Source organism: Neophocaena asiaeorientalis, unplaced genomic scaffold (assembly GCF_003031525.2).
Source record: "Neophocaena asiaeorientalis asiaeorientalis breed wild unplaced genomic scaffold, Neophocaena_asiaeorientalis_V1.1 scaffold258, whole genome shotgun sequence".
NCBI classification, from domain to species: Eukaryota; Metazoa; Chordata; class Mammalia; order Artiodactyla; family Phocoenidae; genus Neophocaena; species Neophocaena asiaeorientalis.
The window spans coordinates 6,026,912-6,043,471 of NW_020172591.1; the positions used below are offsets into that span (position 1 = coordinate 6,026,912).

Sequence of the window (16,560 nt, forward strand, 5' to 3'; positions counted from 1 at the left end):
GCTCTGGATTTCAAGGTTCAGGTTCATCCAATATTTTTTTATCTCCAAAAATCTAACATGAAACACACATCATATGTTCATGCGGAAGGATTTTTTGATCAAATTCAGAGGATTTATTTCATCAAATTTCTATCTGTATTTGTCTCTCTATGCATCATGTTTGAACAATGCTTTCTTATTTTACATATGAAAATAGAACTTGTAAGGGCTAAAATGCTATGATCAGTTTTTGAGGGTCTTTATCTTTTAGCAAAGAATTTTATCTGTAATACTGATGGAAAAATAGCTCACATTACCTGGGCAGAATTACATTTATCAGCTAAATGTAATTAAACTACTCTGTAAATAAAGTGAAATGAATTTGTACTTACAAGTAAAGGTAATTGTATCCAATTGGAAAAATGTATTACATGCCCCTCTGATGCGTAATGGAAAAACCTGAACCTTGCACTTTCATTCTTATGTTTTGTCTTTGAGTTGATTAGCTCTTTCTAACCTGACCCTTGTTCTCTGCCTCATGTCTCTATTCAGTTCACCTCAGTATTGGTGTATCTTTGATGAATCGTTGGTTTGTAGCTCTTCTTCTGTAGATACTGGACATGGAGGTGAAAAAGAAAAGAATCAAGGGCAAAGTGAAATAAAGGACATGAAAGTACTTAGCCCAAGGCTTAGAATGACACAGGTGCTCTCTAGAAGCCAGTTTCCATTCCTTCTTAAATGAAGGCAAAATCCCTTCCTCTATGACATGATATTTAACTATGCTGCAAATTTTTTTAACTTAAAAAACAATGTATATAATATGATAGATAATTCTAGAGGATATGCCTGAAGGAAAATAAAGCACTAATCTACTATCTCCACCCCCAAAAGGGACTCCAGGTGGTCTCTGAAACGTTCCAGTCAGATTCCATCTCACCCAAGACCACCATTTCAGGCTGCCACCGAGGAAACTCCCTTGATGGAAGTCTGTCCTCCCAGACTTCCCAGGAAAGAGGACCATCGCATTCCAGGTACACAATTGCGATGTTAGGGTCGCAAATGTATCCCCAGCTCCCAAAAATTAAATATACATTTCTAGCTACTTATATAGCCTCTGTCCCTTATAATGTGTAAGTGCATGATATGTATGTACATCTTCTTGGTCAAAGTATAATTAGATTAATAATTGCAGAAATGAGCTATGAATAGCTCATTTAAACACTCGGGTAGACATGGAAAGACATGTCTGATTCAATGAGATGTCTGAACTGAATAATATTTTAAATATTTCGATGCAGAAACAAGTGATGCTATCAAAAGATTGTGTTGCTGGAGTGTGAAATGATCTGCTCTAATGTATAAAAATACTTTATACCAGCAGATCCTTGTATTAAAAAATGAGTGCTTCTAAAGTACTCACAGGGTATTCCAAAGTCTGTTCTTTGTAAATATTCCAAGGCTGCCTCTGTTAGCTTGTGTCATAGTGACTTTACTTACCGACACCTTCCCTAGGGACAAACATTGATCCACTTCTTCCTACTCCCTGATAAAATGATGAAAGCCTGGATTCATGAGGTTTGCCTTTGTACCCATCTGTAAACTCCACCTAGGAGGGGAGGGTCCCTGAGACCATTTGTATATCCCTGTTTTCAAATGACGTTATTGTCTAGTAGATAGTATTTTAAAAGGAGGTATTTTAAAAATAGTTTTATTGAGGTTTAATTTACATACCATAAAATTAACCCATTTTAAGTGTACAGTTTAATGATTTTTAGCAAATTTACAAAATTGTACAATTATCAACACAATTCAATTTCAGAACATTATCTATCACCCAAAAACATCCCCTCTGCCCATTTCAAACACTGATCGCTTAGTATGCTTTTTGTCTATATATAGTTGGAATTCTGGATACTTCAAATAAGTGGAATCGTACCATCTGCAGTCTTTTGCATCTGACTTCTTTCCTTCAGCACAGCGTTTTAGATCATAGCATGTACAAACAGTTCATTCCGATTTGTTGCTGAATAGTATTCTGTTGTATGGATGTATTACATTTTGTTTATCCATTCATTAGTTGATGGATGTTTAGGTTGTTTCTAACGCTTTGCCTGTTGTGAATAATGCTTCGATGAACATTCACATATATGTTTTTGGATGGGCAAATGTTTTTCTTTCTGTTGGGTAGATACCTAGGAGTGGAATTGCTGGGTTGTATGGTAAATTTATGTTTAATTTTTTAAAGAACTATCAAACTGTTTTCCAAAATGGCTGCACCATTTTACATTCCCACCAGAAATGTATGAGGGTTCATTTTTCTCTATATCTTTGGCAGAACTCGTTGTTGTCTTTTTATTATAGCCACTCTAGTGGGTGTGACGTGGGATCTGATTGTGGCTTTAATTTACATTTCCCTAATACCTAATGATGTTAAGTATATTTTCATGTCTTTGTTAGCTATCTGAATATCTTCTTTGGTGAAATACCTATTCAAACCGTTGCCCAAGTTTTAACTGAGTTGTTTGTCTTCTTATTATTGAATTGTAGGAGTTTTTAATGTATTCTGGATACAAGTCCTTATACCTCCCTCACCCCCAGAGAAAAGATTCACAGATATTTCCTCTCAGCATTAACTTGCCTTTTTGTAGGTAATTTTAAAATGATCTACCTCCTTTTGGCACCAGAATCAGGCCCCATGGGTATAGTGTTTTATTTTTATTTTTTAACATCTTTATTGGAGTTTAATTGCTTTACAATGGTGTGTTAGTTTCTGCTTTATAACAAAGTGAATCAGCTATACATATACATATATCCCCGCCCCCTTGCGTCTCCCTCCCACCTCCCTATCCCACCCCTCTAGGTGGTCACAAAGCACCAAGCTGATCTCCCTGTGCTATGCGGCTGCTTCCCACTAGCTATCTGTGTTACATTTGGTAGTGTATATGTGTCCATGCCACTCTCTCACTTCGTCCCAGCTTACCCTTCCCCCTCCCCGTGTATAGTGTTTTTTTTTTTTTAAGATTTCTTAGAATTGTTGAAGGCATGGAATCAAATGAATATAATTGCTTTTTAACCAAAACACTATGTTGTGCTTTCAAAAAGCAAAATGAAAAGAGTTTATTTTTGTGTCTTTATTTTGGATTTTAAAAGCAAGTGGCTCCATTGAATACGCTTTTGCTGGTTGGGAATATGAAATTTTGACCGCAACTTTAGTTGTGTAAGCAGGGGTTGTTTGTGTTTATCCACAGGATTTACTGTGCCAGGTCAATGGTGATAATTCATTCTTAAAATCATATCATTTTTAATGTGGTAGGAACCCTGTGAGGATAACCAATCCAATCTCCTGTCTCCTTGCTGATAAACTAACCACATTTGAACTAGTTGAACACTTTCAGCAATGAGAAAGTTAGTACTCTCAGATGAAACTCATTTCATTTTTAGATAACTCTATTTAATGGCCTTTTAAAAAAATTGAAGTATAGTTGACTTACAGCAAAGTGATTGTTATACATACATATATATGTATTTGGCATGTCCTTTTTATATTTGACTAAATTTTGCTTTTCTTTAGTTTCTGTATATGGTTCTTGTATTAGTTTTCTATTGCTATGTAACAAATTACAACAAACTTACTGGCTTAAAACAACACACATTTTTTATTTCAAAATTTCTGTACGTCAGAAATCCAGGCACAGTTTAGATGGACTCTCTGCTTCAGAGTCTTATCAGACTGAAATCCAGGTGTCAGGATGGACTACAGTCTCATCACAGGCTTGACTCAGGAAAGATCCGCTTACAAGCCTTTTCAGGTTGTTGACAGAATTCATTTCCTGTGGGTGTAGGACTGAGGGCCCTGTTTCCTTGCTGGCTATTATTTCGGGGCTGCTCTCCATTCCTAGAGGCCACCCACAGTTCATTGCTATGTGGCTTCTCCACAGGCTACCTCAAAACATGGCAGCTTACTTCTTTAAAACCAGCAAGGGAGAGAAGTCCTCTCTAATTCCAGTCTGCCTATACAGTCTTTATAATATAACATAATCACAGGAGTGACATCTCATTATCGTTGTCATATAAAATAACCTAATCACAAGAGTGACATGCCATTACTTTTGCCCTATTCTATAGGTTATATGAAAGTCACAGGCCCTGCCCAAACTCAGGAAAAGAGGATTATAAAGGGTGTGACCACCATCAGATGGGAAGCAGGGGTGGCTCCCCAAAGTGTATCCATCACAGTCCTTTTGAGTATGTACAGACTCTTCTCATATTACTGTTCCACTTATTCAAAAGTAACCACTATGATGACCCCTCCACACACCAAGACTCTCATTTTATTTAGTGACAATAACTCACTAACAAAGTTATCAATGGTATAATTTAATCATATCTGGGGAAAAAGTAACTCCTTACTACACAGATCAAAGAGAATAACAACAGGAACTACCTGTTGTTGGGCGTCTCCTGTGTGCCAAAAAACAGAACTAAGGTCTTTACATTCATAGTTTTGTCTAAATTTTCATTTATTCATTCATTTCTATATCTTTTAAGTGTATTCTAGACACTAGGGTTGTTTCAGTGTCAAAGTTCTTATCCTCAAAGAGCTCATTTTCTAAAAAGATAGACAGATAACAGAGAGTAAATGCATAAATAAGTAAAAATGTTTTCAAGTTACTCTAGGACTAAGAAGGCAAAACCAAAGCAAAGGGATTGGAAATGGGCTCTTTTTCATAGAAACCTAAATGATATGAAGGAGACAGCCTCAGGAAGATCTGGGAAGAGCACTCCAGGCAGAGGGAACAAGTCTAAAGGCTTTGAAGTGGGAATAAGCTCAGTGTGTTCCAGGAATGGAAGGGAGGCCAGTGTGACCAGGGGCTAGTGGTGAGCAGGGGGGTAAGGTGTAGGGAATCAAACCAATGTGGTTATTAGGGGTCAGATCACGGAGGAGCCCGGAAGCCATGGTAAGAAGTTTGAATTTCATTCCAGGTGTGATGAAAAGTCATCGGAGTTGTTTGAGCAGTGGAGTGACATTAACTGAATTATACTTTTTAAATATCACTCCAGATAGTTTATGAAAATAGGCTTGGAAAGCAGAAGTAGATACAGAGATTAGTTAGGAGACATTTGCAACGGTCCAGGTGAGAAAGGATGTGGTTTGGTTAGGATGGTGGTAGCAGGGGTGGAAAGGCTGAGATGAGGTTGCAGCTGAGATATATTTAAGGTAGAGCTGACATGACTGGATGTGAAGAGTGAGAAAAAGAAAAGAATCAAGCATAACTTAGGTTTTGGGCTTGAGCAACTCTATGAGTAGTTATTAAATTTATGATATGAGGAAGACTGAGAAAAATCACATATAAAAGTATTCTGAATTTGCTTACTTCCACCTACCTCTATGGCCACCACCATTATTCAAGCTATTCATCACCTCCTGCCTGGAGTCCTGCAACAGCCTACTTATTAATCTTCTCTTATTCACTCTTGTCACCACCCAATAGAGGACATACAGAGACATGAAAAAAACTAATCATGCCACTCCTACACTTTAACTTTTTCAAAGGCTACCCACTGCTATCAAGATAAAATTCAAAATCCTTGAAATACCCCTCAAAGCTCCACGTTATCTCGCTGCTGTCTAGTTCTCCTGTCTAACATTGTGTAATTACTCACATTTCCATCACTAGATTCCAACATCTTCTGAGTTCTTCACATGCATCGTACTTCCTCTTAGCTCTGAGATTTGGAGTATGTTATTCCATCTGCCTGGATGGTCCTTCCATCTCTCTTTACTTATTACTTATTTACTTATTACTCTTTATTATACTTACCTCCTCATTCTTCAAGACTCAATTTAAATAGCATTTCCTTACTTCCTAGGGAGGCGTTGGCAGATTTTAAATACAATCACAGAACTCCCTGTTTTCTCTTACAGTACAAATGGCAATTGTAATTTAAAGACCTGTGTGATTAGCTATCACTGTAAAATCCGTGAGCAGAGGGACCAAATCTCTTTTACTCATTGCTCTATCTCTAGCGCCTGGCACATGGCCTAGGCGGATGAGTTTAATCTTCACAACAGCCATGCAAAGAAGGCATTGTTTCTCTTTTAAAGACGAGGAACTGAAGCTTAGAGAGATTAAATGACTCACTCAAGGACACACAGCTTGAAAGTAGAAGAGCTAGATCTGAGCCCAATCTAGACAGTTACACAGTCCACACTCTTCACTCCTCTTTCATGAGAAGGTAGGCCTTTAGGGGGAGCACAGTGGAGTTCCTATAGCAAGCTACCCACCTCCTTAACTATGTTTTTATGGAAACCTCTTTTCTTCGTGATCCGTCATTAAAGGAGAAAGTGTTGTGGTTGTTTGCCAGAATTAGTCATTTTGAGGAGCGAATGCTTAGCATCACCTTCCCCTGACCTCTCCCAACGGGTCAGAAACTCAGCTCCTATTTGGTCCTTATCTAATTGGATCTTTTAACACTTTAACCCCGGTGTCCACTCTACACTTCCTGACACTTCCTCCTTGACTTTTTTCACGTTATACTCTGTTGTTGTTTTCCTTACCTTTCAAATGGAACGTTTATAGACTTTTTCTTTTTTTCTTTCTTTTTTTTTCTTTTGCGGTACGCGGGCCTCTCACTGTTGTGGCCTCTCCCGTTGCGGAGCACAGGCTCTGGACACACAGGCTCAGCGGCCATGGCTCAGAAAAAAAAAGATTACCTGGAGATATTGTTTAAAATAAAGATTCCTGGGTTCTATCACCAGCAATTCTGGTTTAGTTAAGTTTGAGATAAGACTTGGGGGTGTGCAAATTCTCACAGAAGCAGTACATTGACATATCACTATGTAGAACACTGCTCTAGGGACTTGAAATTATGGAACTTCCTAAACTAATTTACTAACTAGAAATATTTGGGGACACTGTGGTGTGGGGCAAAAGGTAAAGGGTAAAGATAGCTAGTCCAATGGGGGGGGATGGAAATCTGTTGAACTACTAATGTCTGCTTTCATCACCGCAGCCTAGTCAAGAAAACAACAGGCTCTTATAAAAAGTCAATTGACTGTCACAAATGCTTGAGGACCTAAAATTACCCAGCTGGTAGCCAAGCCAACCTCATACTTTGTCTTTTCTTTGTAAATCCAAGAGTACAGCACTGAAAAAATAAAATCCTCTTATTCTAGGTATGAACGATAGGCTGAGAGGAGTGGGTTAGTCCGTGCTTTTTAAAAAATGAGAAATGGAGTGGGGTGGGTGGGAGGGAAGAGTGGTGAAGGCCTCTTAGGCAAATGGTAGAAATGAGAATCAAGGTTGTTACTTTCCCTCCAACTGGGCTTGGGGACATAACCAGTCAGGGTCTCAGGAGGAAACAAGTGATAGACTGGTAATTTGAGAAGAGATTAAAAAGGGCTATTTACAAAGGTTTAGATAGGATGTAGCGAAACCACAGGAGCTAGTGCAGTACTCCAGGGAGAGTGCCGTCAGGAGGCCCACCAGGAGGCTCCAAGTCTGCGTGGGCAATGGGAGGGAACAGCTGTGGAGAACTGTAGGGAGAGAGTGATTAATACGATCTGTGACCTACTGTGGTCACATCGGTCCTAGGCCACAGTATGAGCCCTCAGCAGATCTCTGGGAGGGAGGAGTCTTGGGGAGAAAATCATTGTTCTTCTTCCTTCCCATCTCCTGTGGGAGCCTCCTGTTGCAGAATTCACCCTGGGGCCAAAGGCGTGGGAGCCTTCTATAGAGTCTATACAGACCAGTCTTTCTGGACATGGAGGTAGAGAAGGGTGGAAAGTGGATGGGGTTGGAGAGCAGAGGTTGGAGGCAAATAAGAGATATCCTGCCCAAGAGGAGAACCTTAATTTTGAATCTAACCCTCATACTTATGAAAACTCAGCAATTCACAATTCTGAGACTCAGCCTTTTAAATAAAATGATTACATAATGAAAAGTTAGATAATAAAGTATTTTGAAAGAAGAGTCTAACACATCACCCAGAGGATGATGAGACATTTGTGTAAAACTATATATATAAATTACATATATAAATATCTACATTATACATTTATTATATATTTATGTTATATATAATGGATGTACAGAGTTCTGTATAAATGTGTATCAATATATATGTATATTATATAAAATATAGTGTACATATGGATAGAGTTTCTGTATATATAAATAGTGGATATTTAGTCTATATTGATAAAGTTCAAGATCTTAGTTGGCTAAAATTCTCTAAAGAAACCCAGAGAAAAATACACAACACCCAAGTGGTTAGTTTTATGTATTTTCACAGGTGAATACACTAGAGTAATCAGCACCCAGGTAAAATAGAACATTACAAGCACCCCAGCCTGGTAGATCATATAACACCTAATTAATTTTTGTTAAATGAATATACGTACTAGCATTTATTTGCCTATTCTCCTTTGGCTGACTTTGAGAATGTTCTCTAGGTTTTTACTGTAACAAAATTGCTACAGTAAACATTCTTGTGCATGTCTCCTTGTGTACAAGGTTTCTCTAAGGTGGAATTTCTGGATCATAAGGCAGGGGCACTGTAAAATTTACTAGATATCACCAAATTGAACCCTGAAAGGGTTTACCAGCAGTGTATGAGCGTTCCCGTGTATTTGCACCCTCTGCGTTTCTTACTGTCTTCAGGCTTCTGTACTCTCACAGATCTGATGGGTGTGAGGTGATATCTCATTGTGGTCTAAGTCTACATTTCCCTGATTATTCATGAAGTAATCTCTTTATGTTTATTCTCTCTTTAGGTTTTCTTTCTGGTGAAATTTCCTTCCATACCCTTTGCTCCATTTGAACTATTTGTCTTTTTCTTACTGATTTATAAGCATTCTTTATTAATGAGAAGAATAATCCTTTGTAGGCTAAATACATTGCAATTATCTTTTATATTTTGTAGACTTTTCACTTTATGTTTTTTAATAGAAGTTTTACATTTGAAATAGTCAAATTTATCAATACTCTCTTAAAATAGTTGGGGATGTTATCTTTAAGAATCCTTTCATATTGGTTATAAATATTTTCTCCATAGTTTTCTTCTGTTTTGCCTTTGCTATGTCTCCAGTTCATCTAAAGTTGGCTTTTTTTGATACATGGTGGTATGAAATAGGGATTTGGTTTCTCCACATGAATGACTTTTTTTTTTTTTTTGCGGTACGCGGGCCTCTCACCGCTGCGGCCCCTCCCGCTGCGGAGCACACGCTCCGGACGTGCAGGCCCAGCGGTCATGGCTCACGGGCCCAGCCGCTCCGCGGCACGTGGGATCCTCCCGGACCGGGGCACGAACCCGTGTCCCCTGCATCGGCAGGCGGGCCCTCAACCACTGCGCCACAGGAAAGCCCTTCCTAAATTTCTGTGCCCTCAACTTTTAGGATTTTCTTTTGTAATTAGCATGTGACTAAACCTTGTTTTGTAAATCCAATGTGAACATTTTTGTCTTCTATCCCATGAATGTATTCAGTATCTATTTTGATAACTGCCATTTGGATTTATATTTTCCATTTTATTTTATTTTGTGCTTTTTATATACTCTGCTTTTTTTTTTTTTTTTTTTTCGGTACGCGGGCCTCTTACTGTTGTGGCCTCTCCCCTTGCGGAGCACAGGCTCCGAACGCGCAGGCTCAGTGGCCATGGCTCACGGGCCCAGCCGCTCCGCAGCATGTGGGATCTTCCCGGACCGGGGCACGAACCCGTGTCCCCTGCATCGGCAGGCGGGCCCTCAACCACTGCGCCACAGGAAAGCCCCTATACTCTGCTTTTTATGTTTCTTTCTTCTCTTCTGCTCTGCCTGTTAACTGATTGAGTTTTATCTAATCTCCTTTATTCTTTTATTGGAAGGAGGTTTTCTATTATATGGCTACCATTGAAAGTATAACATGGATATTTATCTATTGAAAGTCAGAATTAAATAAAATCCCAGTGTTTCAGCTCTGCCTTGTTATATATTGTTATATACACTTGTGAAAACATCACCAAAGTCAGGATAATGAACATACCCCTCACCCTTTAAGGTTTCTTTGTGCCTTTTATAATTTTTCCCCTTCTGCACCCCACTCTTTCCTCTTTCATAGGCAACCAGTGATCTGCTTTCTGTCACTATGGATTAGTTTGCAGTTTTCCAGAATTTCATATAAGTGAACACATACTCTTTTTACTCAGTGTAATTATTGAATATATTAATAGTTCTCTTCCTTTTATTGCTGAGTAATATTCTGTCAAATGGATATACCACAGTTTGCTTATCCACTCACCTGTTGATGTGCATTTGTGTTGTTTTAAGTTTGGGGCAATTCCGTTCTTATAAAGTCCTTCTCCACTCCAAGATTATAAAAACAAATAGCCAAAATTTTTTCTATTATTATTATAGTTTTATATTTTTGCCTTTAAATCTTAATCTATCTTGATTTTATTTGGTGATACAATATGCTAATTAAGCAAGGTTAAATTAAGTTTTTTTCTGAGGAGTAAGTCAATTATGCCAATATTATTGACTAGTATATTCTTGGAACTAATTTGATTCATGACCTTTTTTATATATTAAATTCTTGTAAATATTTGAATCTTTTGTAGCTCCATATTTTGTAGCACTGAACTTTTGTTTAAACTCTTGGCTAAATATTATTGTTGTAAAGCACAGATTAATACCTGGCAATTTATACTCTTCATACTTCCTGTTAAACCTTTCTGGATTACTCCCAAGCTTTTTTTCATCCATCCAGTTAAGTTTCAGAACAGTCTTATTGATTTATCAAAGATAAATCCCTTTAGAATTTTGGTTAGAATTTGTGATATTGTGATTTATAAAAAGAAATAGATGATATTTGGTCTTTGTCCTTGTTTCTGGCACAAAGATCCTACAACCCTTAGAGTTTCCTAAGTGATGAGAGGGGCAAAGGTATGTTTTGTTATGTTAATGAGGTGACTTTTGGACAGCATCTAAGGTTAAAGGCTGGCTGCCAGGAGAACTAATCACGTGATTAGAGGGTTGGAAATTTTAGCCTCACCCCTGACCTCCCGAAAGGGGAGACAGACTGGAGGTTGAATTAGTTGCCAATGGCCAGTGATTTAATCAATCACTGCCTATGTAATGAAGCCTCCATAAAAACCCAAAAGAGAGGGTTCAGAGAGCTTCCAGGCTGGTGAACACATGGAAGTGCTGGGACAGTGGCGAGCCTGGAGAAGGCATGAAAGCTCCGTGCCCTTTCCCCATACCTTGCCTTATGCATCTCTTCTGTCTGGCTGTTCTTGAGTTATATCCTTTTATAACAAACTGATAATCTAGTGAGTACATGAGTTTCCTGAATGCTGTTAGCCTCTCTAGTGAATTAATTAAACCCAAGGAGGGGACCATGGGAACATCTGATTCGTAGCCAGTAATTCAGAAGTACAGGTAACAACCTGGACTTGCAGCTGGAAGCTGGAGTCCTGGGACAGGGGTTGTGGGAACCTCCAATCTATAGCTAGTAGGTCAGAAGTGCTGGTAACAACCTGGACTTGTGACTGGTGTCTGAAATGGAGTGGGAGCAGTCTTGTAGCACTGAACCCTTAACCTGTAGAATCTGACATTGTCTCCAGGTAGGAGGTGTCAGAATTGAGTTATATTGTAGGACATCCAGTCGGCATCCAAAGAATTGTTGGTGATGTGGGAAACACTCCCTTCCTACTTCCACACATTGAAACTGGGTACAGAACACAAAAGAGAATTACATTAAACTTATGGATTCCACCTATAAAGAGTGGAAATCTTTATAGAATTGAGTATTTATTCCAATGATTATAGTTTGTCTTTTCGTTTATTAAGATTTTTTAAAATGTTCTATAGTACTGTCTATAGTGGTTTCCAAGTGTCGCCAGCTTCTTGTATTACCATTCTCTTTTAGTTTGTGGGTTGTTGTTCTAGGCTAACTTGTTTAGTGCCTGTGCAATCTTTCCTAATATATCCTGATACTGATTATTTTTTTCAGTGGTTTGTAAACCATAATATAGGACAATGATCAAATCTTATGTTGAGTGTTAGATATTCCCTACATAAACTGATACCAATTGATGTTAAATTGATCTTTCTTCCCCTTACTTTTTGGAGTGGTTGTTTATCTTCAGTTTGTTAGGTCAAATATTATTTAAATTTGAATGTATTAATAAGTTACGTACGTGGGCTTCTCATTGTAGTGGCTTCTCTTGTTGCGAACATGGGCTCTAGGTGCGCAGGCTTGAGCAGTTGCAGCATGTGGGCTCAGTAGTTGTGGCACGTGGGCCCTAGAGCATGCAAGCTTCAGTAGTTGTGGCATGCAGGCTCAGTAGTTGTGGTGTATAGGCTTAGTGACTCCGTGGCATGTGGGATCTTCCCGAACCAGGGATCAAACCCATTTCCCCTGAATTTTCAGGCAGATTCTTAACCACTGTGCCACCAGGGAAATCCTGAAAAGGCCTTTCTTATTTACATTTTCAAACTGTTTATTGCTTGTATGTACAAAAGCCATTGATTTTATCATCTTTGTTTTGAATCCTTTTCTGAAGTTTATCAGTTTATTCAAATAAATGAAGACAGACAATAAGCATGTAAACAAAATAAATATAATTTCAAGTCATGCCATGTGCTATGAAGAAAATTAGAACAAGATGAAGAGATGAATAGTGGGAGAGTGAAGCCATTTCCCATAATGGTTAGGAAAGACCTCTCTGAAAAGATGACATTGGAACAGAACCCAGATAAAGCTTAGATCATAAGGATAGAAATTTCCACATAGAGAAAAGCTCTGAAGCAGGCAAAAGCTTGATGTATTCAGAGGTAGTAAGAAGGTCAGTGTGAGTGGAGCACAACTACCAGATGTATCCAGATGGGTCCAATCAGGAAGGAGAAACCACACAGTAATTTGAACAGGGCAAGTTTAATATAGTGAATTATTAAGTATAACAGAGGATTGGGGTATTGGGGTAATGAGAGACCAGCTAGTAAGAAGTAAAGAGAATTCTAAAGCATATAGAAATAGCAGATATAATGGAGCAGTCACCAACTTTGAAGCTCAGACACAACACCCAAGGAAGAAGCCCTCCAGGACTGAGATCCAGACCTTGTTGGAGAGGACAGAGTCACACCTCACTGAATGGCAGAGAAGTCAGCATGGTGCTGTATCAGGGGAACATGCTGGAAATCTGCCCTCTGGAACTTGTCAGAAATCCACTCTCTAGGGTGCTAGGGAAAGCTGTTCATGGGTGGGGGTGGGGGGCTCTTAGTAGAGGCACTTTGCTACAGAACTTCCTGAAACGGGATGTGCCAGGGGAGCTGTTGACCACTGGGTGCTGCTAGCCACTGATCACGGAGGAGCTGGGCACAGGAAGAGCTGTGAGTGCGGCAGGAGCCCAGTGCTAGAAAAGTCACCCAGGCTGCAGACCCTGCACACTGGGGAAGCCGTGTGCACTGCAGGAGCTCAGCACTGGACACACACAGACGCGACGGGAGCCTGGTACTGGAGAAGCTGCACACAGTGGAGGGATGTGCCAAGCAAATCCATCAGAACTAGGAAGCAAAATTCTTTCCTCTTGCAATACCTCTTCCATTCCCTCGACTGACAATGCTTAACATCATGCCAGCTGTCAACAGAAAAATACTTAAAGGACTCGAATCCATTTTCACAGAGCAAGCAGAAAAGATGAACTTGGAGTTAAGAGGGAAAAAGTAAATAACTGGCATACCAATGCAAGCATGATAATGAGGTTAGAGTGATAGACACAGCCAGATCATGCAGGCCATGTTGGCCACTGTAAGCAGCTTGCATTTTATTTTAAGATCTTTATGTAAAAATCTATTGGAGGGGTTTGAGCAGAGGAGTGGAGAAACAAGAGAAGAAGCAATAAGACTAGGAAGAAGTAATTGCAGTAAAGCCTAATGGGACATGTTGGGGTCTGTGGAGCTAAGTAGTTGGAAGGAGAATCTATGGGACTTCCTGATGGATTAAAAGTTGCCATGCTGTTGATGTCCAAAGCGTATTCTAGCTCCCTGTAAGAGAGATAAACTCTAACATTCCATACATAGGAACTGATATGAAGAAACGCTTTCTACAACCAGTTGACTGCCCACTTGGTTAAATAATTAGTATCGTAGCAACTTATGTGGTTGAATTGTAACTTATACTTAATTTGCTACTTCCATTAAAATATTCAAGAATATTAGACTACAAGATAGCATCAATGGTCACAACCATCGTGTACATAGACAGTCACCCCTCCACATGCCAGACAATGCTAATGAGAGTAGAGAGGAGAAAGGGCATCACGTGCTTTGGTAGGGGAGTAGAAAGGCTATGAAAATGATTCCCAGGGCACCAGACCTCGTCGGGGTTTGTATATCTGAACTTTTTACTACACGCACAGTAAGAGATATATTTTACTCATGACTCGCGGCAAGTATGTAAAGTGAAACAGAAGTATCACCAACCATACAAATCCTTACTCCATTTGTTGCATTTTGATAGTTTTTATTCTAGTTAACATTTTAATAATAGTCATATCCTTTTGAATTAATTTCCTGAACCAGTAATGAGTCGTAACCTCCAATTCAAAAAATATGTGCCTAGTAAATTAAGGAGAACCTTTCCTTCTCACTCTCAGTGGCTGCATTTTTCTTTCTTTTTTTTTTTTTTCTGAAGCTCTTCATGTGTGGGTGGCACCATTTGCTAGTTGATAGCAGGGTATAAAAGTTTTTCTTTTGCATCATTTAATTCAGGAAGAAATTATGCTGGGGGTTAATTTCAGATTTTAGATTTAAGATTCCATCTTTGGATTCCAGAAGTTCTAAGTTTATAATTTGTCATGTATTGTCTATCATTCTCACCAGACCATACGTTCCTCAAGGTGAGGAAGTTGAACTTAACTTACCTTCATATCTCCTAAGATACCTGAGATGCTGAGCAATTGCTTAAAACTAATTTGTAGTGCAATTAAGTTGAACATTAAATAATGAATATATCGTGTGTTTAAACTGAATAATAGAATTCCAGAATTCTGAGATTTTTTTAAAAATTAGTTTTGCTGTCTTATATGGATATGACTTTAGAATTTTCAAAATGATTTCATTTTCCTCAGAGTATAACTTCTGTTTGTTTAGTACTTTGCAGTTTGCTTGGCTCCTTTACATAATATTATCAAACTGCAATTAAAATATCCCAGTGAAGTACACAAATATTATGCCCATTTCTATCAAGGTACAAGTCAACCTGATAGCTTAGCGTAAAAGAAACAACATGATCTGAACCTCATCTGTTTTTATAGACTCTCATCAGTGCCCACCACCCAAATTACTCACCAACTATACCAACTGCATGATTCTCCCCCACCGACTTAAAACTCATGATTTTTTAAAAACTCCGTGCCTTCGTAGGCATTGTTCCCTCTGACTGAAATGCTGATCCACTCTCCTGACCCATCCTCAACTTTGCCTGTATAATTGCTACGTATCCTTCAAAACTCTCTACTTCTAGGTAGTATCTAGCAAAAGCAAAATGAGTGAGACCAGTTAGGAGGACAGTAGAGTAAACCAGACAAGAGATAAGTGAATGAATAAATGACCAAATGAGAAGAGCAGAGCTATAAGCTACATTGTGCCTCCCCTTGGAATGTATGACCGCCAGGATAATCACGTTCTTTCTGCCATTGGGAACAGGGTCTCTCTCGTGATTCCTCCATGCCAAAGGTCCCGCTATGCCACCTACTTTGACGTTGCTGTTCTTCGCTGCCTACTCCAGCCCCATTGGTCTGAGGAGGGCACTCAGTGGTCTCTGATGTACTATCTACAAAGGCTGAGACACATGTTGGAAGAGAAGCCACAAAAGCCCACAGAGCCGGATATTCCTCTCCTGCCCAGACCCAGAAGTAGCTCCATGGTGGCGGCAGCTCCCTCACTAGTGAACACACACAAAACCCAAGTAAGAGAAACTTGGTCCATTATCATTTGAACCAACAACTTCAGCCATAACAGATTCTTTGTTTCTTCTGTGCATCCAGTGCTGACTGTTGGATTGGTGGGTTACTCTGATGCTATTTTCCATCTTTTACTGCTAGACCCTTTTGCCGTTCTTTAGCATTTAATTGACCATTCAAAGAGGTGCTATCTAAATGCCTCTTACACACAGTTATCTGGAGTAAGCCTCTGTTGATCCAGCATGATGGAAAATGGATCCTCTGGTTAATCAAAGTGCTAGTCAAATGAGAGTTTTCACGTATAAGTGTCAATTGATGATATTATAAAATGCATGACACTAGCACTTTACTGAACGTGATTTAACCTCTTTTTGCATAGCTCACATTTTCCAGTGCCTCAATGTCGTCATTAGCAATTTCATTTTTTTTTTTTTTTTTGCGGTATGTGGGCCTCTCACTGTTGTGGCCTCTCCCGTTGCGGAGCACAGGCTCCGGACGCGCAGGCTCAGCGGCCATGGCTCACGGGCCCAGCCACTGCGCGGCATGTGGGATCTTCCCGGACCGGGGCACGAACCCGTGTCCCCTGCATCGGCAGGCGGACTCTCAACCACTGCGCCACCAGGGAAGCCCAGCAATTTCA

General features: G+C 39.4%; 1 protein-coding gene across 2 annotated transcripts in view; it reads left to right on the top strand.

The window, feature by feature from the left end:
• UNC80 (unc-80 subunit of NALCN channel complex) overlaps positions 1–16,560 on the top strand; it is a 230,563-nt gene that overhangs the window by 18,091 nt on the left and 195,912 nt on the right. For both annotated transcript variants that reach the window (XM_024738362.1, XM_024738363.1), the window contains exons 7-8: positions 871–1,010; positions 15,664–15,925. In XM_024738362.1, the coding sequence (XP_024594130.1) occupies positions 871–1,010; positions 15,664–15,925 (402 nt within the window). The remainder of the gene's footprint in view (positions 1–870; positions 1,011–15,663; positions 15,926–16,560) is intronic.